Here is a 27317-nt window from a genome sequence, read left to right as displayed (position 1 = left end):
ATTTTAATGAAAAAAATAATTTTAATAGAATTTAAATGTTGCAATCCACATTCATGAACATACTATTTATTAAACTGCAAAATAAGAGCACTTCTAAGAAAAAAAGATAGGTGAATTTCATGCTCATATAGTTAGGTATTTAGTTATGGATTCCTTTATGTATTAACATATTTGCTTTTTAAAACATAGGACAAATAGACATTTGGTTATTTGAAGCCTGATCCTGGTCTTGGGGTGTTAACTAAATCCTGGCTATTTATGGCTTATGTTTTTACTTCAAGCCTTAGTTTTTAGTCTGAATGTAAAAAAAGAAAAGGACACATTTTCTAAAATCTGTTTTATTTATAACAGAGCCAAGTCCACTTCATGGGAATATGGTTCTTCTTTCAATTAGGAGTTACTGATGATGATGAATATGTTGATGTTCACCAAATATCGTGGTCAGCACATAGTTGATTAGGGAGTCTAATTACAGTGTTAATCCCTCTCAGCTAGAGCTACAAGGTGTGTATCAATCTCAGATTCTGTGAGAATCCTAGAAGGCAAAGGGGAAAGAATTAAATGTTTAAATACTAGACAAAAATATCTATCAATTAATCTACTGTATTTTCCTAAAGTCTGTTTCTAAAAGAAATATCAAAAAATTTAGCAAAGGTATGTCATACAACTGCATTTTATGGCAAGATTTAAACTGATCAAAAAATTAGAAGGTTAAACAATTACCAATTTAAAGTCCCTAAAAAAATGAAATGAAAAACAAAACTATCAGCAGCAATATTTTGGAAGGGTACTGAAGTACTTTTGTTAAGAGAATTAAGAAATTTTTCAAATTATTACTTCCTCATTTAAGTTCAAGGTGCACAGAGAGTATTATTAGATTAAATGAATACAAGGAGCTCTAAGTAGTGAAGTATCTTGTAATAAGGGTGAATTTTGCTGGTTAATAAAATTAAGGAAATTGGTAAAATCTCAAAATGGGTATTCAAATATCTTTAGGAAAAAAGCAGAAACTGAGGCAATAAATTTTTTGAGATAAGTATTGTAAAATGAAACATCTTAAAACATGAAAATAAGATTGCTATTTATTATCTTTTCCTTTGGATATGACTTTGAATTCAATAATTACATTTTTTTTTTTTAAATGTGCTCCTTCAGAACTGCTCAAAAGAAAAAAATTTTTTTCAATAAGCCACTCAAGTAGGTTTGGCATATTTTTTTCAGATGTTTAAAGGAAAAAAAGTAGTTATATATAATTCAAAGGATCTTGTTCTGAAATTTCCTAGTCTATCATTAACTGGGTCACAATTGACCAAGAAACAGTTCCTGTCTTGGTTTTGTCTTAGTTAAAAAAAGAATGACCATTCATATTCATCTTCAAGTAAATGAACATGACTGAAAATATAACTCACCTGAATTTAGGGTTTTCAACTGTAACTACTCCAACTTCTAATTCTGAAGGTTTGAAATCAATGGATAGAACAGTAGACAGGCATGTTATTGCTGTCTGCAAGAAAAATACAAAAATATGAAAATAGATATTCTTTTAATAGTTCACATTTTTTCTGATTTGATTCTTCTAACAATTTTGAAATAGGCAAGATAGGATTTATTAATCCTATTTTACAGATAACACAAGTTACCTGCTCAACATCAGGGTTAGTGTGATGGAGTCCCTCCAACCTCCTTCCCCCCTACTGGTTATTTTGTCAATGTCAAGCAGATCAAATAGTTATACTGTATAATAATTATTCAACAACAAGAAAAAACAAAACAAACAAAATTGATTGATATTTGGACTCCAGACCCAAGTTCTGAATCAGAAGCAGAAAGAGGAAAGGAGAGAAAAGAAAGAGAGAATAGCCAAAGAACTCTTTTCCCCTACTTCACCAAATCAATGGGCCATGACTCTACTATTAAGCCTAGGTTCCTTTCACTATCCCATACTTAAAAAAACTTAAGTTTTTTTATTGGTAATCATTTTTATTAATAATTAATTATTTAATATCGATCTCAAAAAACACAATCTATCTCTAATGAACAATTCTTTTTCTGATGGAGCTGGGTTCTTACTAATCTAGCTCAAAACAAGCTATTTAACACAATATAAAATTTCCAGTGGCATAAAAGTTATAATCAAATTTCAGGTACTCAAAGCTATACATAAAAAAGACCAAGAAACTCTCTTCTCTATAGAACTGGTTTTTATTTCTAATATGGCCTTAAAGCTATACCTTATAATTACATATTACCCTGCCAAAAAGCATTTTATTCCCAATAACTTCGTGAGGTAGTTGATAAGTATCTATGCCTATTTTACTTATAAAGAGAAAAGGCTAAACTAAAAAAAGTTCAATGAACTTGTCCCAAGTAACATCTAGAAAATACTGATACAGAAACTCAAATCCTATTCTTGAGACTCTTGGTTTTTCTATTATCTTCTCTTAGGAATAATAGTTTGGAATTTTTCTTATCAAAATCCCTTAAGTTGAGAAAGCATTACTTTTTCGTCACTAACATCAATGCTAATATTTACTTTTAATATTTCTTCTGTAATTTATGGAAATCATACATGGCACATTAGCTTTTATATAGGCCCCCTTTCTGCAAATATAAGACTTTTAAAAATAGGAATTGTAAGAGCATAAGAATGACTTTAAACTTTTAAAAAATTTTCAATAGCATTTTATTTTTCTAAATATCTGCAAAGATAGTTTTCAACATTCACCTTTACAAAACTTTGTGTTCCAAATTTTTTCTCCCTCTCCTCCCCTACCCAATACAGTAAGTTATATAAATCAGATACATGCAATTCTTTTAAATATATTCCCGTATTTGTCACATTGTACCAAAAAAAATCAGGCCAAAAGGGAAAAAAACCATGACAAACAAACAAACTAAAGGTTTATTATGCTGCTATTCATATTGTCTTCATAGTTCTTTCTGGATGCAGACGGCATTTTCCAGCCCATTCTCCTGGAACTATCTTGAATCACTGCACTATAACTCAATTTGAATCTTTCAAATTAAATGAAATTCTAATTTTAAATAAATAATAAAAATCTAATAAATAAATCAATGAAATTTAAATGAATAAATAATGAGCAAATTTCAAAAAGGTAGTAAAAGAACTAATTCTCCTTTAAAGCCCCTAAAATGTTTTGGTATTTTTGGAAAATGAACATTATAATGATAAAGTTAGCATTCCTTATATAAACATAAACTTAATCAGGTATGAGAGAATTAGGACAGCAATTGCTTAATCATGGGAAATGAATGATCTACATTGACTCCATACTGGCCCTGTAAAGATTAAAATTAGTTAAAGATTAATTCTTTGTTCCTTTGATTGAATAGACATTTGTTGGGGAAGAGAGGGCAATGGAACATTTCTTTTTCTTAACTGTACCTATTAAATCTCCTCCTTCCAACCTGGAAAATCCTTAATCTTTCCTCCAATTAAAAATCATTATCTAATGTTGTATTATTTTCTTTTAATTGTTTTTAAAGTATAAAAAGTCTGTCTCTCCCTATATTTGAGGTGCAGGTTTAAGTGGAAGAGGTCTAGTCCTGCTTAATTGGGCAACTGGCATGCATTGCTTAATAAACTTATGTTTGAAAGGGTAAATCTTTATTTCCTTAGTCATTTCATCTTTCACTTACCACAAGGAGACAACTGGCTATGTAAAGGCAATTTATGAAATCGTGCTGTATGTCAAATTTGAAAAACAGATAACAATGATAAATCTACAAGTGACCACGACCTTAATGAAAAAACAGTGACTTTCAGTTGCCCCTAGAATAAAATAAAAACTTCTGTTTCCTGAAATTTAAAGATCTCCAAAATATGACTTCCAAACTTGTTTCATTACTCCTCTTTGTATACTATAAATTCCAGCCATGTTGGCATATTAGCCACCTTCTGCACTAGATACTCTCTCCCATATCTCAGCAGTTTTATACAGGTAGTTTCATACATAGAATGAACCAGGTAGTATGCTAATTGATATATAAAAAATTCTTGATCTCAATGGATTGACATTACAATGAGGTAAATAATATAAAAAGGTAAACAACATAAAAAGAAAAGGGATTTTGTGCAGCCCTGGCCCTGGCCCTAACCTCAGCCCCAGCAAAACAGGATTCTTATTGCTTTAGCATACTATCTTACAGCTATAGTGGTGTGGGGCCACTCCTAAGAGTTTAGGGCAAAAAATGAGTGCTTGTGATCAGATCTCTAGAAGGAGTTCTGAATTCCTGAAGCAAACTCTCCACCCTGGGATAGAGTCCTACTTTAACAAAAAGTTAAAAGCCAAGTAATAGGCTAGGAAAAAGAGCAGACAACAAAAAAAGCTTCTGACTTTAGAAAGTTACTATGACACAAGGAAGATACAACTCAGGCTATGGAATAGCTCAAAAAAGATTTTGAAAATCAAGTAAGAGAGATATAGCAAAGATTAGGAAAAGAATTGAGAGTGGTGCAAAAGGAAACTCAAAAATAAATGAGAAGAATACCTTTAAAAAACAAAATTGGCTAACTGGAAAAGGAGGTACAAAAAGCTCACTGAGGAAAATAATTCCTTAAAAATTAGAATTGAGCAAATGGAAGCTAATGATAGTATGAAAAACCAAGGTACAATAAAGCCAAAAAAAAAAAAAAAAAAAGAAAGAAAGAAAACAAAACAAAACAAAAGGAAAAAATGTTAAATATTTCATTGGAAAAACAAGTAACCTGGAAAATAGATCCAGGCGAGGGTAATTTAAAAATCATTGGTCTGAGAGTCATGATCAAAAAAGAGCTTGGACGTCACCTTTCAAGAAATTATCAAAATTACTCATGCATATGTTTTGTAAATAAAACAAACAAAAAAACCCAAATAATCACACTTTCCTTATGTCTTCCTTTACAGAATGCCCAGCTTGGGTTTGTAACCCAAAGAAATCATAAAAGAGGGAAAAGTACCCACATATGCAAAAATGTTTGTAGCAGCTTTTTGTGGTGGAAAGCGAGTAGATACCCATCATTTGGGAAATGGACGAATAATTATGGTATATGAAAGTAAGGGAATATTTATTGTTCTATAAAAACGGGCAAACAAGCTGATTTCAGAAAGATCTGAAAAGATTTACATGAACTGATGCTGAGCAAAACAAGCAGAATCTACTTGATTCTGGTTACATACAGGAACAGGAAGATTGTGCAATAATCAAATGACGATTTGGTTCTTCTCAGAGGTTCAGTGATCTAAGGCAATCCCAATAAATTCTGTTTGGAAAATACCTTCTGCATCCAGACAGAAAACTTTGGAGACTGAATGTAAATCAACACATCCTATGCTCACTTTTTTCCCCCTTCTTTTTTTCTCTTGTTTTTTCTCCTTTGGTTTTATTTTTTCTCTACCAGCATGATTCATAAGGAAATATATAAAAAAGAATGAATGTACATGTATAATAAAAAATGTTTTTATGTGTAACTGAGGAAAACAAAAATTCAAAAAGAATTAAAAATTAATTAATAAAAAGGAATGTCCAGCTTTTGTCAAAGCATAGTTTAAAAGTGAAATCTCCCTGTATCTAGGAAAAGATCTAAGGAGATGGCTTGTAAATCAACACATGTTATTTTAAAAATTTTTTATCTGTTCCATGGTTTTTCCTTTTATTTTAATTTTTCTCTCCCAATATGATTCATAAAGCAATGTGTATTAAAAAGTATACTTACTATAATTAAAAAAGAGCTAGATCTCACTAGGTATTTAGACAATCTAAGACATCTGTCACCTCTAAATCTATGATTTTTCTAATTGTTCATATTCTCTTCTTATTGAACTTTCATACAAAAACAGATTTAGATAGAATAGATACTACAAGTCATCAAGTCCAATCGCATCACTTTACAGATGAGGAAAGCATAAAGACTGAGAACCATAAACAAGTCTTGCTCAAAGTAGCCCAGTAAAGTCAGTGATAAAAGCAGGATCTGAACTCAGGTCTTCTTTACTTTCAGCTCAAAGCTCCATCCACCAAACAAGTTAGCTGTCTATGATTTCACATGTAATCTATATTTATTTAATTGTATAATTGTTTTATTATCCCAATACAATGCAAGCTTTTTGAAGGGAAAAAAAAAAAAAAACCACTATCTTGATATTCTAGAACCAGAGGTAAAATGGAAATTGAAAGCTTCTACCCATCACTCCCTGAAAGAGATCCCCAAATGAAAACTCCCAGAAATACTATAACCAAACTCTGGAACTCCCAAGTCAAGGAGAAAATACTGAGAGCATCCAGAAAGAAAAAATTCAAGTACAGTGGTAAGCCACAGTTAGGATCACTCAAGATTTAGCAGCTTCTACATTAAAGGATTGGAGAATTTACAATGTTACTTTAGAGAGCAGTAGAGCTAAGAATATGAAGAATCATCTAACCAGCAAAACTGAGTACATTCCTTCAAGGGGAAAAGATAAGAATTCAATGAAATAGAGGATTTTCAAGCATTCGTGATGAAAAGACTAGAGCTGAATGGAAAATATGATTTTCAAAAACTGGACTAAGAAGTATAAGGAGGTAATCAGACTTAATAGAGTTTATCCATTTACATTCTTACATGGGAGGATGACACTTTTAACTCATTAGAACTTTCTCATTATTATGGCAGTTTGAAGGAGTATATATAGACTTTTGTCTATATCTAGGTGTGAGTTGAGTATGAAGAGATAATACCTACAAAGAACATGATGAAATTAAGGGATGAGAGTGGAATATACTAGGAGAAAGGGAAAGGAAGAAGTGGGAATGGTGTAAATTTTCTGTCATAAATAAAAAGCCAAGAAAAAGCTTTTACAATGGAGAAGAGGGGGAATGAATGAACCTTGGATATATGGTTAAGAATCTATCTTACCCTGAAGGAAAATAGGAGGGGAATAAGATCCAGAAGTGAAGAGGAGAATAAAAGAGAGGCATATTGGGGAAGGGAGTGGTCAGTAGCAAAACACTTTTGAGGAGGGACAGGGTGAAAGAAGAGAATAAAATAAATGAGGGAAAACACAGCAACAGTAATTGTAAAAAGAATTTTGAGGCAATTTTTCTGATAAGACCTTACTGCTCAAACATAGAAGGAACTAAATCAAATTTATAAAAAATAAGAGCCATGTCCCAATTGATAAATGATCAAAAGATATGATCTATGTCCCTTTGGAGTATAAATCCATGCATACCCTTTGATGTAACAATATCAAAAGATTTAAAAAAAATAAAAAAGAAAGAAAGGAAAAGGACATATTGACAAAAATATTTGTAGCAACTGTCTTCTCAGGGCAAAAAAATGGAAATTAAAAGGATGCTCATCAATTGGGGAATGGCTGACTAAACTGTAGTATGTGATTGTCATAGAATATTACTGTTCTATGGAAAATGATGAGCAGGATACTGTCAGAAAAAAAATTTGTAAAGTTCTCCATGAATACAACCAAACTGAAATGTACTGTATACAAAGTAATAGCAATGTTCTGGGATGACTAACTATAAAATGACTTTGCTATTGTCAACAATACAATAATCTACAACTACTCTAAAGGACTTATGAAAATCCTATCCATATCCAGAGAAGAAACTGATTTTGTCTGAATACAGATTGAATATGCTCTTTTAACTTTTTTTTGAGTTTTTTTTTTTAAAGTTAAGAATGGGGGATTATGTTTTCTTTCACAACATGACATTTATAGAAATATTTTGCATAACTTCACATATAGTTTCTTAATGGGTGCTAGGGATGGGGATAAGGGAGAGAATCAGGAACTCAAATTTTTTTTAAAAACAAATGTTAAAAAATTCTTTGTTTTAAATATAACCAGAGAAAATATTAAATAAAATTTTAAAAAAGAAAGGGGTAGGATTTGGTTTGTGGTGGTACATGTAGGTGATAAGATCTATAGGAACAGATGTGAAGGGAATTTTTCTTTTAATGGGAAGGAAAAAAGTAGAACAGTACCATATCTCAAACTTTGCTACAAAGCAATAATCAAAATAATTGGTACTGGTTAAAAAAAGAGAAGTTGATTGGTGGAACCACTTAAACAACACACAGAAAAAAAATTCACCTAGACGATTCACTATTCAATGAAAAGTGCCATGAAAACTGGATAGTCATCTGACAGAAATTTGTTTTGGACAACATAATCCGCCACATAGCAAAATAAGTTTTAAATGATTATATGATTTAGATATAAAAGATCATATTATAAACAAACTAAAAGAACAAAATAGAAATTTCCTATCCTATTCTGGAGAGGTTGAGAGGATTTAAAGTGATATAAAGAATCACAGAAAATTTTTGACTAAATAAAGTTAAAAAGGCATGTACAAACAAAACTAATACAGCTGAAATTAGAAATTTCCCCATTTAACTGCACAGCAAGTTTCTGTTAGTTTTACCATCAATATATCTGAGGAAATGATTCAAATTTATAAGAATAACAGCCATATGCCAAAAGATTTTTCTAAGAAAAATCCAAAGCTAACAGCTTTGAAATACTAATAAGCAAGTAAATCCAAATTAAATCTACTCTTGAGATTCCACCTCATACCTACCTATAAGACAGAAAATCGGGGCAACTAGTTGGTGCAGTGGATAGAGTACCAGCCCTGGAATTGGAGAACCTGGGTTCAAATTTGACCTCAGACACTTAACACGTCCTAGCTGTGTGATTCTGGGAAATTAACCAACTGCCTCAACAAAAACAAAAACAAAAAAACAAAGGTAGAAAATAATAAATGTTGGGGAGAAAAAATAAGTTATAAGAAAATAAGTATACTAATGCACTACTAATAGATCCATGAGAATTGGTCTGATCATTTCGGAAAGCAATTTGGAATTTTGCTACAAAATTTATTAAATTTTGCATATTCCTTTGACTCAACTACACCATTATTAAGACTATACCACTCAACTATACTATTATTAGGTCTATACTTCAAATTAAATAAAGTATTTTTTAATAACAAGTATTTTTTATGATCATACTATGTGCCAAGTACGGCTCTGGGGTAGGAGATTACTTCATCCACAGAACCTTTAAGTCTAATAGAGAGACAACACGCATACAACTACAGACAAACAAGATATATACAGAATAATCTGGAAATATTCTTGGAGGCGAATCATTGGCATTAAGAGGCATTAAGAAAGACATCTTGTAGAAATTAGGGATGAAGGGACAGCAAAAAAGTTGGTACTACTAGACCATAGAGACGTGTAAGAAGACAGGAAAGTGGTAGAAAGATGATGAAAAGTGGTAGAAAGATTATGTAAATCTGCAAGTTGATAATGATAATATAATGGAAATAACTAAGTCTTAGAAGATCAATTTTGTAACTAAACTTCACTGCCAATTTTAATTATGTAGTGAAATATAAAAAACATTCTGATCACATTAAGCAATAAATTCAAGAGAGGTATCATGAAGAAGGCAAAAGAGCACTAGATTTAAAGGGAGGAGGCAGGTCCAAATCCTAACTGAAATACTTACACGGTGTGACAATGTAGGCAAATTACTAAATAATTTAGAACCCGACTTTCCTTACCTATAAAATGAAGATAATTTTCACCACCTACTAAATAATGCTATTGTGAGAAAAGTGCCTTTTTTATTTTAGATCTTGGAATAACTGAGATTTATTAAATTGGAGAGGGGAAGAGAAGAGAGAGAGAGAGAGAGAGAGAGTGTGTGTGTGTGTGTGTGTGTGTGCACGCGTGTATGTGTGTGAGAGAGAGAGACAGACACAGACACAGACACACACAGACACACACACACACACACAAACACAGAGACAGATGTTCAGACTTTCACTTTAGGAAGATCTATTTAATAACTAAATATAGGATGGTCTAAAATAGAGACTTGAAACAGAAAAACTAATCAGCAAGGTTCTTATAACCTTAGATGTGAAGTTACAAGGGCCAACACAGAAAACTAAGGGCATATAAAAATTATGAAGATAGAAAGTCTTATCAGACATAGCTGACTGATCTAATTGGCTAGGAGGTGAAAGAGAGTGGTGACTCCCAGGTGACTGGGACGACACTAATGCCCTTGACAGTTAAAATGGAAGACAGGAAGAGAAGAAAAATAAGTTTAGTTTTGTATATTTTTGAGTTTAAGATCTCTCTCGGGGACTTCCGGTTAAGATGGCGGAGAGGAGGCTCACAGTTGCATAAGCTCCGCGCTTTCTCTCACTATCCACTTCATTACAAGCCTCTGAATCAATGCTTGACTGAAAAAAACCCACAAATAGTTACCAAGAGAAGCCATCTTTGAGATCCGCCAAGAAAGGTCTGTCTTTACTGGAGGGCTGGGACGGTTTTAGATCGGGCGCAGGCGGCGGGCAGTGGCAGTGAGAGCACGGGAGCAGACTGGAGAGGGGGTGGAGAGTGATCGTAGCCGTCTCTGCGGGGAGAGCTTCGCTACAGGTTTGGAACCTGCAGCAAGTCAACAGCCCAGCAAAGAAGCTAAAAACACCGGGGCTGAAGAATACAACCGCAAACAGCTGGAGTCTTTCAGGACCTGGCCGCCCCCCCTTCCCCCCCCTCAGTGACTCAGCACACTCTGGGATCTCAGAGCGCAGGCGCAGCACAGTCCTGCTAGTGCCTCACTGCTGCCCTGCAGTCTGTAGAGGAAGCTCGATAACACACCCAGCCCCCCCCCCCAAAGAAAAGACTCCAGTTTTTTCTGTTTTCTTTGGTAGTTTGTCTCTGATTAATAGACAGAATGAGCAAGAAGCTGAAGAGGACTTTAACCCTTGACAGCTTCTATACAGATAGAGAGCAGACTCTAAATCCTGAGGAGACTAAAAACAGGCAGTCCCCAGGTGATTCCCAAAGGAGGAGATCGTCTGTTCCTCAGCACAGATGAACCTCATAGAAGTGATTAAAAAGGCTCTCACAAGGGAGCTAGAAGAAAAATGGGAAAAGAGTCTGGAGAAAGTTAAAGAGAGAGTGGATAAAGAAGTAAAATCCTTGAAAAATAGGATTAGTGAACTGGAAACAGAAAACAGCTCTCTAAAAACAAAATTGGCGAAATGGAAAAAAATTCCACAGAACAAAAGAACTCAATTGGACAATTAGAAAAAGATTTTTAAAAAGTGAGTGAAGAGAATACTTCACTGAAAATCAGAATTGAACAAGTGGAATTGAATGACTCGAGGAGACAAGAAGAATCAGTCAAGCAAATCCAAAAAATCAAACAATGGAGAAAAATGTGAAATACCTTCTGGGGAAGACAACAGACCTGGAAAACAGATCCAGGAGAGACAATCTGAGAATCATTGGACTCCCAGAAAAACATGATGAAAAAAAGAGCCTGGACACTGTCTTCCAGGAAATTATCAAAGAGAACTGCCCAGAAGTCATAGGAACAGAGGAAAAAATAAACATTGAAAGGATTCATCGATCACCCACTGAAAGGGATCCTAAAATCAAAACACCAAGGAATATAGTGGCCAAATGCCAGAACCCTCAGATGAAAGAAAAAATATTGCAAGCGGCTAGAAAAACCAATTCAAGTATCAAGGAGCCACAATAAGGATCACCCAGGATCTGGCAGCATCCACATTAAAAGATCGAAGGGCCTGGAATATGATATTCGAAAGGCTAAGGAACTTGGTATGCAACCAAAAATAACTTACCCAGCGAGAATGAGCATCTTTTTCCAGGGAAGAAGATGGACATTCAACGAAGTAAGCGAATTTCATCTATTTCTGATGAAAAAACCAGAACTTAACAAAAAGTTTGATCTACAAATATAGAACTCAAGAGAAATCTAAAAAGGTAAAGATTAATCTTGGGAACTATATTTTGACTATATAGATGTATAAAGAATACATGTATACCTTGTTCTAGAAATTGATGTGGAAAGGACATTGTACCAGAAAAAGGGTAAAGTGGGGGTAGTATATCTCATGAAGAGGCATAGGAAACCTATTATATCTGAGAGAAAGAATGGAGGGGGATGAATATAGTGGGTATCTTACTGCCTTCAGAATTGGCTTTAAGTGAAAAATCTTAAGACATATTCAATCTAAGGTGAAACTTCTCCCATCTCATTGAAAAGTGAGAAGGGAAAAGTGGAAAGGGAAGGAATAAGCTAAGCGGAAGGGAATACGGGAACTGGGAGGGAAGGGGTAAGATAGGGGGAGGAACTCTAAGGCGGGGGGAGGGACACTAAAAAGGGAGGGCTGTGAGAAGCAAGGGGTGCTCACAAGCTTAATACTTGGAAGGGGGGGAAAGGGGAAAGAAGGGAGGAAAGCATAAACCGGGGTTAACAAGATGGCAAGTAATACAGAATTGGTCATTCTAACCATAAACGTGAACGGGGTAAACTCCCCCATAAAGAGGAAGCGGTTAGCAGAATGGATTAAAAGCCAGAATCCTACAATATGTTGTTTACAGGAAACACACCTGAAGCGGGGAGATACATGCAGGTTAAAGGTAAAAGGTTGGAGCAAAATCTACTATGCTTCAGGTGAAGTCAAAAAAGCAGGGGTAGCCATCCTGATCTCAGATCAAGCTAAAGCAAAAATTGACCTAATTAAAAGAGATAAGGAAGGACACTATATCTTGCTAAAGGGTAGCATGGATAATGAAGCACTATCTATATTAAACATATATGCACCAAGTGGGGTAGCATCTAAATTCTTAAAAGAGAAACTAAGAGAGCTGCAAGAAGAAATAGACAGTAAAACTATAATAGTGGGAGATCTTAACCTTGCACTCTCAGAATTAGATAAATCAAACCAGAAAATAAATAAGAAAGAAGTCAAAGAGGTAAACAGAATACTAGAAAAGCTAGATATGATAGATCTCTGGAGAAAATGTAATGGAGACAGAAAGGAATACACTTTCTTTTCAGCAGTTCATGGAACCTATACAAAAATTGACCATATATTAGGACATAAAAACCTCAAACTCAAATGTAGTAAGGCAGAAATAGTAATGCATCCTTTTCAGACCACGATGCAATGAAAATTACATTCAACAAAAAAGCAGGGGGAAGTAGACCAAAAAATAATTGGAAACTAAATAATCTCATACTAAAGAATGATTGGGTGAAACAGCAAATCATAGACATAATTAATAACTTCACCCAAGAAAACGATAATAATGAGACATCATACCAAAATGTATGGGATGCAGCCAAAGCGGTAATAAGGGGAAATTTCATATCTCTAGAGGCCTATTTGTATAAAATAGAGAAAGAGAAGGTCAATGAATTGGGTTTGCAATTAAAAATGCTAGAAAAGGAACAAATTAAAAACCCCCAGTCAAACACTAAACTTGAAATTCTAAAAGTAAAAGGTGAGATCAATAAAATTGAAAGCAAAAAAACTATTGAATTGATTAATAAAACTAAGAGTTGGTTCTATGAAAAAACCAACAAAATAGACAAACCCTTAGTAAATCTGATTAAAAAAAGGAAAGAGGAAAATCAAATTGTTAGTCTTAAAAATGAAAAGGGAGAACTCACCACTAACGAAGAGGAAATTAGAGCAATAATTAGGAGTTACTTTGCCCAACTTTATGCCAATAAATTCGACAACTTAAATGAAATAGAAAAATACCTCCAAAAATATAGCTTGCCCAAACTAACAGAGGAAGAAGTAAATATCCTAAACAGTCCCATCTCAGAAAAAGAAATAGAACAAACTATCAATCAACTCCCTAAGAAAAAATCCCCAGGACCAGATGGATTTACATGTGAATTCTACCAAACATTTAAAGAACAATTAACTCCAATGTTATATAAACTATTTGAAAAAATAGGGATTGAAGGAGTCCTACCAAACTCCTTTTATGACACAGATATGGTACTGATACCTAAACCAGGTAGGCTGAAAACAGAGAAAGAAAATTATAGACCAATCTCCCTAATGAATATTGATGCTAAAATCTTAAATAAAATATTAGCAAAAAGATTACAGAAAATTGTCACCAGGATAATACACTATGACCAAGTAGGATTTATACCAGGAATGCAGGGCTGGTTCAATATTAGGAAAACTATTAGCATAATTGACTATATCAATAACCAAACAAACAAAAACCACATGATCATCTCAATAGATGCAGAAAAAGCATTTGATAAAATCCAACATCCATTCCTAATAAAAACACTTGAGAGCATAGGAATAAATGGACTTTTCCTTAAAATAGTCAGGAGCATATATTTAAAACCATCAGTAAGCATCATATGCAATGGGGAAAAACTGGAACCTTTCCCAGTAAGATCTGGAGTGAAGCAAGGTTGCCCACTATCACCATTATTATTTAATATCGTATTAGAAACACTAGCCTCGGCAATAAGAGTCGAGAAAGATATAAAAGGAATTAGAGTAGGCAATGAGGAAACCAAACTATCACTCTTTGCAGATGATATGATGGTATACCTAGAGAACCCCAGAGATTCTACCAAAAAGCTATTGGAAATAATTCATAATTTTAGCAAAGTAGCTGGCTACAAAATAAATCCCCATAAATCCTCAGCATTTTTATACATCACCAACAAAACCCAACAGCAAGAGATACAAAGAGAAATTCCATTCAGAATAACTGTTGATACCATAAAATATTTGGGAATCTATCTACCAAAGGAAAGTCAGGAATTATATGAGCAAAATTATAAAAAAGTCTCCACACAAATAAAGTCAGACTTAAATAATTGGAAAAATATTAAGTGCTCTTGGATCGGCCGAGCGAACATAATAAAGATGACAATACTCCCTAAACTAATCTATTTATTTAGTGCTATACCAATCAGACTTCCAAGAAAATATTTTATTGATCTAGAAAAAATAACAACAAAATTCATATGGAACAATAAAAAGTCGAGAATCTCAAGGGAATTAATGAAAAAAAAATCAAATGAAGGTGGCCTAGCTGTACCTGATCTAAAATTATATTATAAAGCAGCAGTCACCAAAACCATTTGGTATTGGCTAAGAAATAGATTAGTGGATCAGTGGAAAAGGCTAGGCTCACAAGACAGAATAAATAGTCAACTATAGCAATCTAGTGTTTGACAAACCCAAAGCCCCTAACTTCTGGAAAAGAATTCATTATTTGATAAAAACTGCTGGGATAATTGGAAATTAGTATGGCAGAAATTAGGCATGGACCCACACTTAACACCATATACCAAGATAAGATCAAAATGGGTCTATGACCTAGGCATAAAGAACGAGATTATAAATAAATTAGAGGAACATAGAATAGTTTATCTCTCAGACTTGTGGAGGAGAAAGAAATTTGTGACCAAAGATGAACTAGAGACCATTACTGATCACAGAATAGAAAATTTCGATTACATCAAATTAAAAAGCCTTTGTACAAATAAAACTAATGCAAACAAGATTAGAAGGGAAGCAACAAACTGGGAAAACATTTTCACAGTTAAAGGTTCTGATAAAGGCCTCATTTCCAAAATATATAGAGAACTGACTCAAATTTATAAGAAATCAAGCCATTCTCCAATTGATAAATGGTCAAAGGATATGAACAGACAATTTTCAGAGGATGAGATTGAAACTATTACCACTCATATGAAAGAGTGTTCCAAATCATTATTGATCAGAGAAATGCAAATTAAGACAACTCTGAGATACCACTACACACCTGTCAGATTGGCTAAGATGACAAGAAAAAATAATGATGAATGTTGGAGGGGATGCGGGAAAACTGGGACACTAATGCATTGTTGGTGGAGTTGTGAACGAATCCAACCATTCTGGAGAGCAATCTGGAATTATGCCCAAAAAATTATCAAAATGTGCATATCCTTTGATCCAGCAGTGTTTCTATTGGGCTTATATCCCAAAGAAATACTAAAGAAGGGAAAGGGACCTGTATGTGCCAAAATGTTTGTAGCAGCCCTGTTTGTAGTGGCTAGAAACTGGAAAATGAATGGATGCCCATCAATTGGAGAATGGCTGGGTAAATTGTGGTATATGAATGTTATGGAATATTATTGTTCTGTAAGAAATGACCAGCAGGATGAATACAGAGAGGCTTGGAGAGACCTACATGAACTGATGCTAAGTGAAATGAGCAGAACCAGGAGATCATTATACACTTCGACAACGATATTGTATGAGGACATATTTTGATGGAAGTGGATTTCTTTGACAAAGAGACCTGAGTTTCAATTGATAAATGACGGACAAAAGCAGCTACACCCAAAGAAAGAACACTGGGAAACGAATGTGAACTATCTGCATTTTTGTTTTTCTTCCCGGATTATTTATACCTTCTGAATCCAATTCTCCCTACGCAACAAGAGAACTGTTCGGTTCTGCAAACATATATTGTATCTAGGATATACTGCAACATATCCAACATATAAAGGACTGCTTGCCATCTAGGGGAGGGGGTGGAGGGAGGGAGGGGAAAAAAAAATCGGAACAGAAATGAGTGTCAATATAATGTAATTATTAAATAAAAAATTTTAAAAAAAGAGAAAAAAAAAAAAAAAAAAAAAAGATCTCTCTCGGGCATCCAATTAGAGATGTAAAAATAGCTGGTGATGAGAAACAAAGATCAGAAGAGAGGTTAGAGGTGGAAAAATAAATCTGAGAAACACTTACATAGAGAGGATAACTGAAATTATGGGAGCTGATGAGATCAAATAAGATACTACAAAGGGAGAAGAGAGAAAGATCCAGGGCAGCACTTAAGGTTAAGAAGTATGATCCTGATGAAGACAATAGTCAATAAACCTGAGAAGGAATGATTACATAGGTAGGAGAACCAGGAAAGAGCAAGCATTAAAAACACAAAAAAGGAGAGTGTGTGAAGAGAGTAATGAACAATGTCAAAGATTGTAGAGAGATTAAAAACAATGAAAAGGATAAAAGAAAGAGGAAAAGGACTCTTTTTATAGTAGCCCCAAACTGGAAACTAAGTGAATTTTCATCTATTAGGAAATCACTAAATAAACTGTAGCACATAAATGTAATAGATTATTATGCTCTAAGAAATTATATACGGGATGGTTTCAGAAAAATCTGGAAAGACTTATATGAACTGATATAGAGTAATATGAACAGAATTAGAATATATAAAAATAACACTGTAGAGACAAATTACGTTTGAAAAGTTTAAGATTCTGCATAATGCAATGATTAACCCTGACTCCACAGAGGAAGGATGCCTAATCATGAAACCTATATGGGTTTCTCTTGATAGAGAAATTATAGACTCAGGCTGCAGAATGAGGCTCATTTTTTTGGATGTACCAATATAGGAATTTGATTTTGCTTAAACACGCACATTTGTTAGCATGGTCTTCTTTTCCGATTCCATTCCACCCAAACTTAGGCAAGAGGTAAGAGAAGGAAGGCAGGAGGGAAAGCAAATTTTTGTTAATTGAAAAAATTAAAACTTTCCCAAAAAAATTTCCACTATATTTTTCTCCTCCTTCTTAGACCACCTACTATGAACCATTCAACATGATTAATATGTACAACCACAGACATTTCAACAATTTTATTCTTCCATCCTCCTTCTGGGATTTTATCTTTCTTTTTTTATGTAAATCTGCAAGTTGATAATGATAATATAATGGAAATAACTAAGTCTTAGAAGATCAATTTTTTAACTAAACTTCACTGCCAATTTTAATTATGTAGTGAAATATAAAAAACATTCTGATCACATTAAGCAATAAATTCAAGAGAGGTATCATGAAGAAGGCAAAAGAGCACTAGATTTAAAGGGAGGAGGCAGGTCCAAATCCTAACTGAAATACTTACACGGTGTGACAATGTAGGCAAATTACTAAATAATTTAGAACCTGACTTGCCTTACCTATAAAATGAAGATAATTTTCACCACCTACTAAATAATGCTATTGTGAGAAAAGTGCCTTATAAAACATGGAGTGCTCTAAAAATGTGAATTATAGCTTTTGTTGACTATAGCTTTATATCTTTTTTTAAAAGTTTAAATTAACAATTTTTATATCCTACCAAATTCCTTTTATGACACAGACATGTACTGATACCTAAACCAGGTAGGTTGAAAACAGAGAAAGAAAATTATAGACCAATTTCCCTAATGAATATTGATGCTAAAATCTTAAATAAGATATTAGCTAAAAGACTACAGAAAATCATCCTCAGGATAATACACCACGATCAAGTAGGATTTATACCAGGAATGTAGGGCTGGTTCAATATTAGGAAAACTATCAGTATAATTGGCCATATTAATAATCAAATTAACAAAAACCATATGATCATCTCAAGAGATGCAGAAAAAGCATTTGATAAAATCCAACATCCATTCCTATTAAAAACACTTGAGAGTATAGAAATAAACGGACTTTTTCTTAAAATAATCAGTAGCATCTATTTAAAACCAGCACTAAGCATCATATGTAATGGGGAAAAACTGCAACCATTCCCAATAAGATCAGGAGTGAAACAAGGTTGCCCACTATCACCATTACTATTTAATATTGTATTAGAAATGCTAGCTTTGGCAATAAGAGTTGACAAAGAGATTAAAGGAATTAGACTAGGCAATGAGGAAACCAAATTATTACTCTTTCCTGATGATATGATGGTATACTTAGAGAATCCCAGAGACTCTACTAAAAAGTTATTAGAAACAATCCACACCTTCAGCAAAGTTGCAGGATACAAAATAAACCCACATAAGTCATGAGAATTCTTATATATCACTAACAAAACCCAACAGTTAAGAGTTACAAAAAGAAATTCCATTTAAAGTAACTACTGATTGTATAAAATATTTAGGAATCTATCTGCCAAGGGAAAATCAGAAACTTTATGAGCAAAACTACAAAACACTTTCCACACAAATTAAGTCTGATCTAACCAACTGGAAAAATATTAAATGCTCTTGGATTGGGCGAGCAAATATAATAAAGATGACAATACTACCTAAATTAATCTATTTATTTAGCGCTATACCAATCAGACTCCCAAAAAACTACTTTGATGAACTAGAAAAAATAACAACAAAGTTCATATGGAAAAACAAAAGATCAAGAATTTCAAGCGAATTAATGAAAAAAAAAAAAATCAAATGAAGGTGGCCTAGCTGTACCAGATCTAAAATTATATTATAAAGCAGCAGTTACTAAAACCATCTGGTATTGGCTAAGAAATAAACTAGTTGATCAATGGAATAGGTTAGGTTCAAAGGACAAAACAGCCAATAACTTTAATAATCTAGTGTTTGACAAACCCAAAGACCCCAGTTTTGGGGAAATAACGCATTATTTGACAAAAATTGCTGGGAAAATTGGAAATTAGTATGGCAGAAACTAGGCATTGACCCACACTTAACACCGTACACTAAGATAAGGTCAAAATGGGTTCATGACCTAGGCATAAAGAATGAGATTATAAATAAATTGGAAAAGCATAGGATAGTTTACCTCTCAGACCTGTAGAAGAGGGAGGAATTTATGACCAAAGAAGAACTAGAGATCACTATTGACCACAAAATAGAAAATTTTGATTATATCAAATTGAAAAGTTTTTGTACAAACAAAACAAATGCAGACAAGATTAGAAAGGAAACAATAAACTGGGAAAACATTTTTACAATCAAAGGTTCTGGTAAAAGCCTCATTTCCAAAATATATAGAGAATTGATTCTAATTTATAAGAAATCAAACCATTCTCCATTGATAAATGGTCAAAAGAATATGAACAGACAATTCTCAGATGAAGAAATTGAAATTATTTATAGACATATGAAAATATGCTCCAAATCATTATCAATCAGAGAAATGCAAATTAAGACAACTCTGAGATACCACTACACACCTGTCAGATTGGCTAGAATGAAAGGGAAAGATAATGGGGAATGTTGGAGGGGATGTGGGAAAACAGGGACACTGATACATTGTTGGTGGAATTGTGAACACATCCAGCCATTCTGGAGAGCAATTTGGAACTATGCTCAAAAAGTTATCAAACTGTGCATACCCTTTGATCCAGCAGTGTTTCTACTGGGCTTATACCCCAAAGAGATACTAAAGAAGGGAAAGGGACCTGTATGTGCCAAAATGTTTGTGGCAGCCCTGTTTATAGTGGCTAGAAGCTGGAAAATGAAAGTATGCCCATCAATTGGAGAATGGTTGAGTAAATTGTGGTATATGAACGTTGCAGAATATTATTGTTCTGTAAGGAATGACCAGCAGGATGAATACAGAGAGGACTGGCGAGACTTACATGAACTGATGCTAAGTGAAATGAGCAGAACCAGGAGATCATTATATACCTCAACAATGATACTGTTTGAGGATGTACTCTGATGGAAGTGGATCTCTTTGTTAAAGAGAGCTAATTCAGTTTCAATTGATCAAGGATGGACAGAAGCAGCTACACCCAAAGAAAGAACACTGGGAAATGAATATAAACTGTTTGCATTTTTGTTTTTCTTCCTGGGTTATTTATACCTTCTGAATCCAATTCTTCCTGTGCAACAAGAAAAATGTTCGATTCCACACACATATATTTTATCTAATATATACTGTAACCCATTCAACATGTAAAGGACTGCTTGCCATCTGGGGGAGGGAGTGGAGGGAGGGAAGGGAAAAATCGGAACATTAGTGAGTGCAAGGAATAATGCTGTAAAAAATTACCCTGGCATGGGTTCTATCAATAAAAAGTTATTAAAAAAAAATTTTTTTATAAACTCACCTCTACTGTCTGTTCAAATGTCCAATCAAATTTTTTCTTCACTTTCTTTTCAAGAAAACTGGTTGACTCAGTTTGTTTCACTCCAGCTGCAGTAGCCTTAAATCCACAGTAGTAGCCTGCAGGATCACATTTGTATACTTGAGGGCCTTGTTCTTCATCAACACCAATCAATATCATACCTACAGAGGGAAAGATCCATATCAACTATGTAACAGAACCGTATCATGAAGCTAATCTTGGGATACATTCTATTATTAAGGATCACTTTTAATCTCAGACTGGAAAAGTGTATTTCATTTAAAAAAAAAAAATACTAAACAATACAAAAGCACACTAACAATATATTAAAAATGGAAAAACTATAAAACTAATAGATGATGTTTAAGTCATCTTTCACTTGGGAAAAAAACAAAAAGTATTTACCATGGAATTCTTTTAGAAAAAGCATACACTGCTGCCTTTTGTTTTTTCTTGGTGGTTTCTAATTAAATAATTCATCATTAAACTTTACCTTTTAAAAACAGTTAAACAAAAATAATTTCTAGAGCATAGTGGTAGTTACAGTAATATGTATCTAATAGTATATTTATGAAACATTAATTGCCCCAGCTTTGTCATATCTTTTTTACTGAAGATGTTTTATTGTAATTAAATTACTACAATTATTCAACATTAGGCTTCCTTTTCCTTTCTTTCTCATCACTGTAAAATAAATATGGTTCTCCAGATTTTACTGAGTTGACTCAAGTTAGCTTAAGTGTTCTTCTGTTTCTACAGATTCTTCACCTCATTATATTCAACAATTCCCTAATGGATAGGTACTGATTTCTCTTTCAGCTCTTTGCCGCAACGGGATGTACTAGGATGAATATGTTGTGATGTTCATACATATATGTTTAGATTAGAGAATAGATTATAAGTAAAATATGTCCCAAACATCAAAAATCGACTAGATTTCTACCTTACATATATTTCAATAAAGTATAACATTTAACAGCATTCTTTTATATGTCTTCTAAAGTAAAACAAATACTTTTTGTCAAGGAAAAATAGTTCAAAATTCCTTAACATACTTACAACAGCCAAGAGGCCTCATTTCAGCATTTTGCGTGTAGACCTGAGAAATATCTGCAATCCGTTTACACAACATATCCACAGGAATCTCATAGCCATACTTGTATTTCCAATTTGCAGCCTCATAGCGAGCTCTTTGCACCTGAGATCTGCTGTCAGCTAATAGTAAGACAAAAAAGATCATAGTGGGAAAGAATAATACACAAAAGCCAGATGATATTCTAATTTATAAAACAAGATATGGGAGACTCTAGATGCTAATCATCTAACTTCAGAAATGAATATATACTGTCTCCACACCAAGGTCATATTCAGGCCTTCCTTCCAAATCCAGCATCTGCTCTGTGCCCTGCCCCACATGTTCACATAACCCTGGTTGTCCCCAGACCCCAAAATATGATCAGGAAGGAATCTAGGAAATCAGAGTTGGGGAAACTGCTGTCATCTGTGGTTAAGACTTATGGTATAGCATCCATGCAGAGACAATACTGGCAAAAGAATCTGAACAAGAATCTTAAACAGTGCCACCCTGGGCCTGTATAGAACAGAAATCACAGTGGAATTAGAGGCAAATCTAGAATAGTAGTCAGAGCCAGACCTATACTCTGAGCTTCACCTGGTGTCAGAACTTTTCATATCAGTAGCTTGGAAAAAGATTTCCAGCAGAAAAGACTTGGGAAAGAAAATCCTGCTGGTCTGAGATCTGATTACCCTGCTTTTGCTACTCAATATCTTCAAGCTCTAAGTTCTCTCTTGTCTCATCTGACAAATTTCCCAACAATATGACCTAGTCCAGCTCCTTTATTTTTCAGGTAAAAAACTGATGCCCCAGAAAGGACCGAGTGCTCATGTGACCACAGAGAAGTTACTGAACCTCTGAGCTTCAGTTTCTTCCTCTGCAAAATAAGAATATACATAATGCCTACTTTCACATGGCTGTTAGGGAAAATTGTTTTATTACTTTTTTTTTTTTTTTTTTTTTTTTTTGCTGAGGCAATTGGGGTTAATTGACTTGCCCAGGATCACATAGCCAGGAAATATTAAGTGTCTGAGACCAGATTTGAACTCAGGTCCTCCTGATTTCAGGGCTGGTGCTCTATCCATTGTGCTACCTACCTACCCTTGTTTTATTACTCTTAAAGCAACATGCAATGCGACTTTTTTGGATACACTAAAAAAGGGGCAGAATCCCAACAACATTGGACAAGGAGGTAGATATAGAAATGGAACGGCTAATTAAGAAAATGGTGTCTGACCTGAAAAAGAACTCCCCACTTGTTAACAATTGCTAAATAAACTGGAAAGCAGTCTGACAGAAATTAGGCTTAATAATATTTTATACCACATATCACAATATATATTCAAAGAGGATAAGATCAGGAGCAAGGGAAAACAACAACTAAAACATGCTACCAAATATGCCTTATGAATAGCAAAATAGCAGGTAATATTTAAAAACCATTTGTGAGTTAAGAAGATCATTTTTGTTGGAATCCTAGTATTAACTCAACTTGAAACAAGGTGATAACTCAAGGGAGATATTAGAATCCTAATGTTAACTCAATGTAATTGTTAATGTAATTGTTAACTCAATGTTAACAATGTAATGCTTGTGTTCACACCTTTACTCATTGGAGTTCACATGTTTGGGAGATTTCAGTATGAAATATATGAATACACACCTCCCTTGAAGCTCTTAGGGCAAAAGAGCACTCTGGGAGAAAACCCATAATCCCATTCTCTCAGAAGAGTCATATATAAGCCCAGTCAAGAGAGTTCAGCTGGATTGGAGGATGAAGAAAGCAGAGGCAGAAGCAGAGGACAAAGCTGCAGGAGTTCAGCTGAATTTAGGTTGAGAGGGGACCGTCAAGTGAGTTCAGCCAGAAGCCTTCTCTGAATGAGGAGTTTTACTTCGGAACATTGACGGGGGTCGGAAAGGAGCACTCTGGGAGGTTGAGAGCCAGAAGCCCTCTCTCAGAGGCAAGACAGATTCACCTTTGTGCTGGCTGGACTGAAGGACAAACCTTTGGATTGGAGACATTCAAAGGGAGCTCTTGGAACCAAGCAGAGAGATAGGCCTCTAAGCTAACCGGGCCACATTGGAGACAATGAAAGATCTGAACTTTTATCACCTGGCTGCGTTTTAGATGATTATTTACTCTTAACTGAAACTAAGGCTGCCTCCAGAAAACCTCCCCCCAGAAATCTGCTCTCTCTCAGAGAGAACTATCATTAAGAAAAACACCACAATTCTCACTGATCAGATTTCCTATTCTTTCGCCCCCAAGACCACTTAGTCCCCTAATACAGAAAATAGAGGGATTAAGCAGGTATAATTTTTCTAAATATATTTACACATTTATTATGCTGCACAAGAAAAATCAGCTCAAAAGGGGGAAAAATGAGAAAGAAAAAAGCAAAGAACAAAAAAGGTGAAAATATTATGTTATGATTCATATTCAGTCCTCATAGTCCTCCTTCTGGATGCAAATGGCTTTCTCCATCACAAATCTATTAGAATTGACCTGAATCAACTCATTGTTGAAAAGAACCAAGTCCATCACAGTTCATCATCACATAATCTTCTTATTGCTCTATATAATATTATCTTGGTTCTACTCACTTCAGTCATCATCAGTTCATGTAAATCTCTCCAGGCCTTTCTAAAATCATCCTGCTAATCATTTCTTATAGAAAATACTATTCTATAACATTTATATACCATAACTTATTCAGCCATTCCCCAACTGGTGGGCATCCACCTGATTTCCAGTTCCTTCCTATTACAAAAAGGACTTCTACAAACATTTGAGCACATATGGGTCCTTTTCCCTTTTTTATGATCTCTTTAGGATACAGACCCAATAGATATACTGCTGGATCAACTGAACTGAATATACAGTTTGATTGCCTTTTGGGCATAGGAACAATATACTTTTTAAAAAAAAATTAATTTTCGCATCACCTACATGTCAAGACAATTTTTAGCATTCATTTTTATAAGGTTAAGTTCCAAATTTTTCTCACTTTCTCCTTCCCTTTGTGCTATCACGTAAAATATATTTCCCTATGAGTCACAATTATGAAAGACATATCAAAACAAACAAAAAAAAGTGAAAAAAATATGCCTCAATCTACATTTTGAGCCCATCAGTTCTTTATCTGAATGTGGATAGCATTTTCCTTTGTGAGTCCTTTGTGTTTGTCTTAGATCATTGTGTTGTTAGAATAGCCGAATTATTAATAGTTGATCATCAAATAATGTTGCTGATATGGTATACAATGTTTTCCTGGCTCTGCTCATTTCATCGATTTGCATCTATTTGCACAAATCTTTCCAGGTTTTTCTGAAATATTCCTGTTATTCATTTCTTATTTCATAATAGTACTCCAATATATTCATATATCACAACTTGTTCAGGCCTTCTTCAATTTATAGACATCACCTCAATTTCCAATATTTTGCCACCACAAAAAGGACTACTATAAATATTTTTGCACATGTAGGCCCTTTTACTTTTTTAAGATTTCTTTGGGAAACAGACCTAGTAACAGTTGTTGCCAGATCAAAGGGAATGCAGAGTTTGGTTGCCCTTTAGGCACAGTTCTAAATTGTTCTCCAGAATGGCTGATCCATTCATGACTACCAACAATTCATTAGTTGCCCACTTTTCCCACATGTTCTCTAACATTTATCACTTTCCTTTTTTCTTACCTTAGCCAATCTGTTAGGTGTAAGGTGGTACTCAGAGTTTGATTATCTCAGAGTACTCTTAACAGTCAAAAATGATTTAGAGCACTTCTTCAAATGCCTATAGATGTCTTTGACTTCTTCATCTGAAAACTGCTTGTTCATATCCTTTGATCATTTATCAACTGGGGAATGGTTTATAATTCTCACAAATTTGACTCAGTTCTCTATATTGTTTCCTGGCTTTTTGTTTTCCTTTTAATCTTAGTTGCATGGTTTTATTTGTGCAAAAGTTATTTAATACAATCAAAATTGTCTATTTTACATTTAATAATGCGCTCTCTTGTTTGACCATGAACCAAACATATAACTCACTTAACTTCTTTAAGAATTTGGATGCTATATACTTTAACATGTTTAACATGTATGAGACTGCCTGCCACTTAGGGGAAGGGGTGGAGGGAAAGAGGGGAAAAGTTGGAACAGAAGTATTTGCAAAGATCAATGTTGAAAAATTACCCATGCATATGTTCAGTCAATAAAAAGCTATGATAATAATAATAATAATAAAATTTGGATGCTATACCCTTTGACCTAGCAGTGTTACTACTGGGTTTTTATCACAAAGAGATCTTAAAGGAGGGAAAGGGACCCACATGTGCAAAAATGTATGTGGCAGCCCTTTTCACAATGGCTAGAAACTAGAAATTGAATGGATGACCATTAATTGGAGAATGAATGAATAAATCATGGTATGTGAGTGTTATGGAATATTATTGTTCTGGAAGAAATGACCAACAGGCTGATTTCAGAGAGGCCTGGGGAGACTTACATAAACTAATGCTGAGTGAAACAAGCAGAACCAGGAGATCACTGTACATGGCAACAAGACTACTATATGATGATCAATTCTGATGGATGTGACTCTCTTCAACAATGAATTGATTCAGACCAGTTTCAATTGTTCAGTAATGAAGAGAGCCATCTACACCCAGGGAGAGGACTGTGGGAACCTGAGTGTGTACCACAACATAGCACTTTCATTCTTTCTGTTGCTGTTTGCTTGCATTTTTGTTTTTCTTCTAAGGTTTTTTTTTTTTTCTCCTAGATCTGATTTTTCTTCTGCAGCAAGATAACTATATGGATATGTATAAATATATTGGATTTAACATATATTTTAACATGTAATGGAATACTTGCCATCTAGGGGAGGAGATGAGAGGAAGGAAAGGAAAATTTGGAACAGAAGATTTTGCAAGAGTCAGTGTTCAAAAATTACTCATGCATATGTTTTGTAAATAAAAAGCTATAATTTAAAAAAAATTGGATGCTATATCACTTGATACATGTTTAGTGTTGTTATTAATTCACTATCTATGGTACCTTTTAGCCCTTTAGTAAAATGTAGTTTCTTTCCTTATCTCTTAAATTAGGTCAATTTTTGCTTTGTTTAGTCTGAGATCAGGATTTCTACACATGCTTTTTAAAATTTCAGCTAAATCTTAGCAGATTCTGCTCCAACTTCTTACCTTTACTCTGTGTCTCTATGCTTCAATTACGTTTCTTGTAAACACCATTTTGTAGGATTCTGGTTTTTGCTCCCCTGTTATCCTCTTCATTTTGTATGACATTCTATATCACATTCACATTCACAATTATGATTACCATTTCCCTCAATCCTTTTTTATCTCCTTTTTGTCCTTTCACCTTTTCCCTCCTCAACAGTGTTTTGATTCTGTCTATCTCCCTCAGTCAACCTCTCTTCTATCAGTCTCCCCACCCCCTTTACTTAAATCTTCACACTTTCTATTTTCCTGTAAAGTAAGCC

The 27317-nt window shown here is 34.1% G+C and overlaps 1 protein-coding gene across 1 annotated transcript in view; it reads right to left on the bottom strand.

The window, feature by feature from the left end:
- Nucleotides 1-322: 322 nt before the first annotated feature.
- Nucleotides 323-27317, bottom strand: part of PSMA6 (proteasome 20S subunit alpha 6) — a 40853-nt gene continuing 13858 nt past the window's right edge. Inside the window, exons 4-7 of the mRNA XM_051978050.1 lie at nucleotides 21802-21957; nucleotides 20725-20903; nucleotides 1410-1504; nucleotides 323-535 (exon numbers count right to left, since the gene is read on the bottom strand). Coding sequence (XP_051834010.1) covers nucleotides 478-535; nucleotides 1410-1504; nucleotides 20725-20903; nucleotides 21802-21957 — 488 coding nt within the window. The 3' untranslated portion in view covers nucleotides 323-477. The remainder of the gene's footprint in view (nucleotides 536-1409; nucleotides 1505-20724; nucleotides 20904-21801; nucleotides 21958-27317) is intronic.

This window comes from Antechinus flavipes, chromosome 2 (genome assembly GCF_016432865.1).
Source record: "Antechinus flavipes isolate AdamAnt ecotype Samford, QLD, Australia chromosome 2, AdamAnt_v2, whole genome shotgun sequence".
In the NCBI taxonomy this organism is placed as follows: domain Eukaryota; kingdom Metazoa; phylum Chordata; class Mammalia; order Dasyuromorphia; family Dasyuridae; genus Antechinus; species Antechinus flavipes.
The sequence above is the reverse complement of the archived record's forward strand: the minus strand, read 5'-3'. Positions and strand labels throughout refer to the sequence as shown.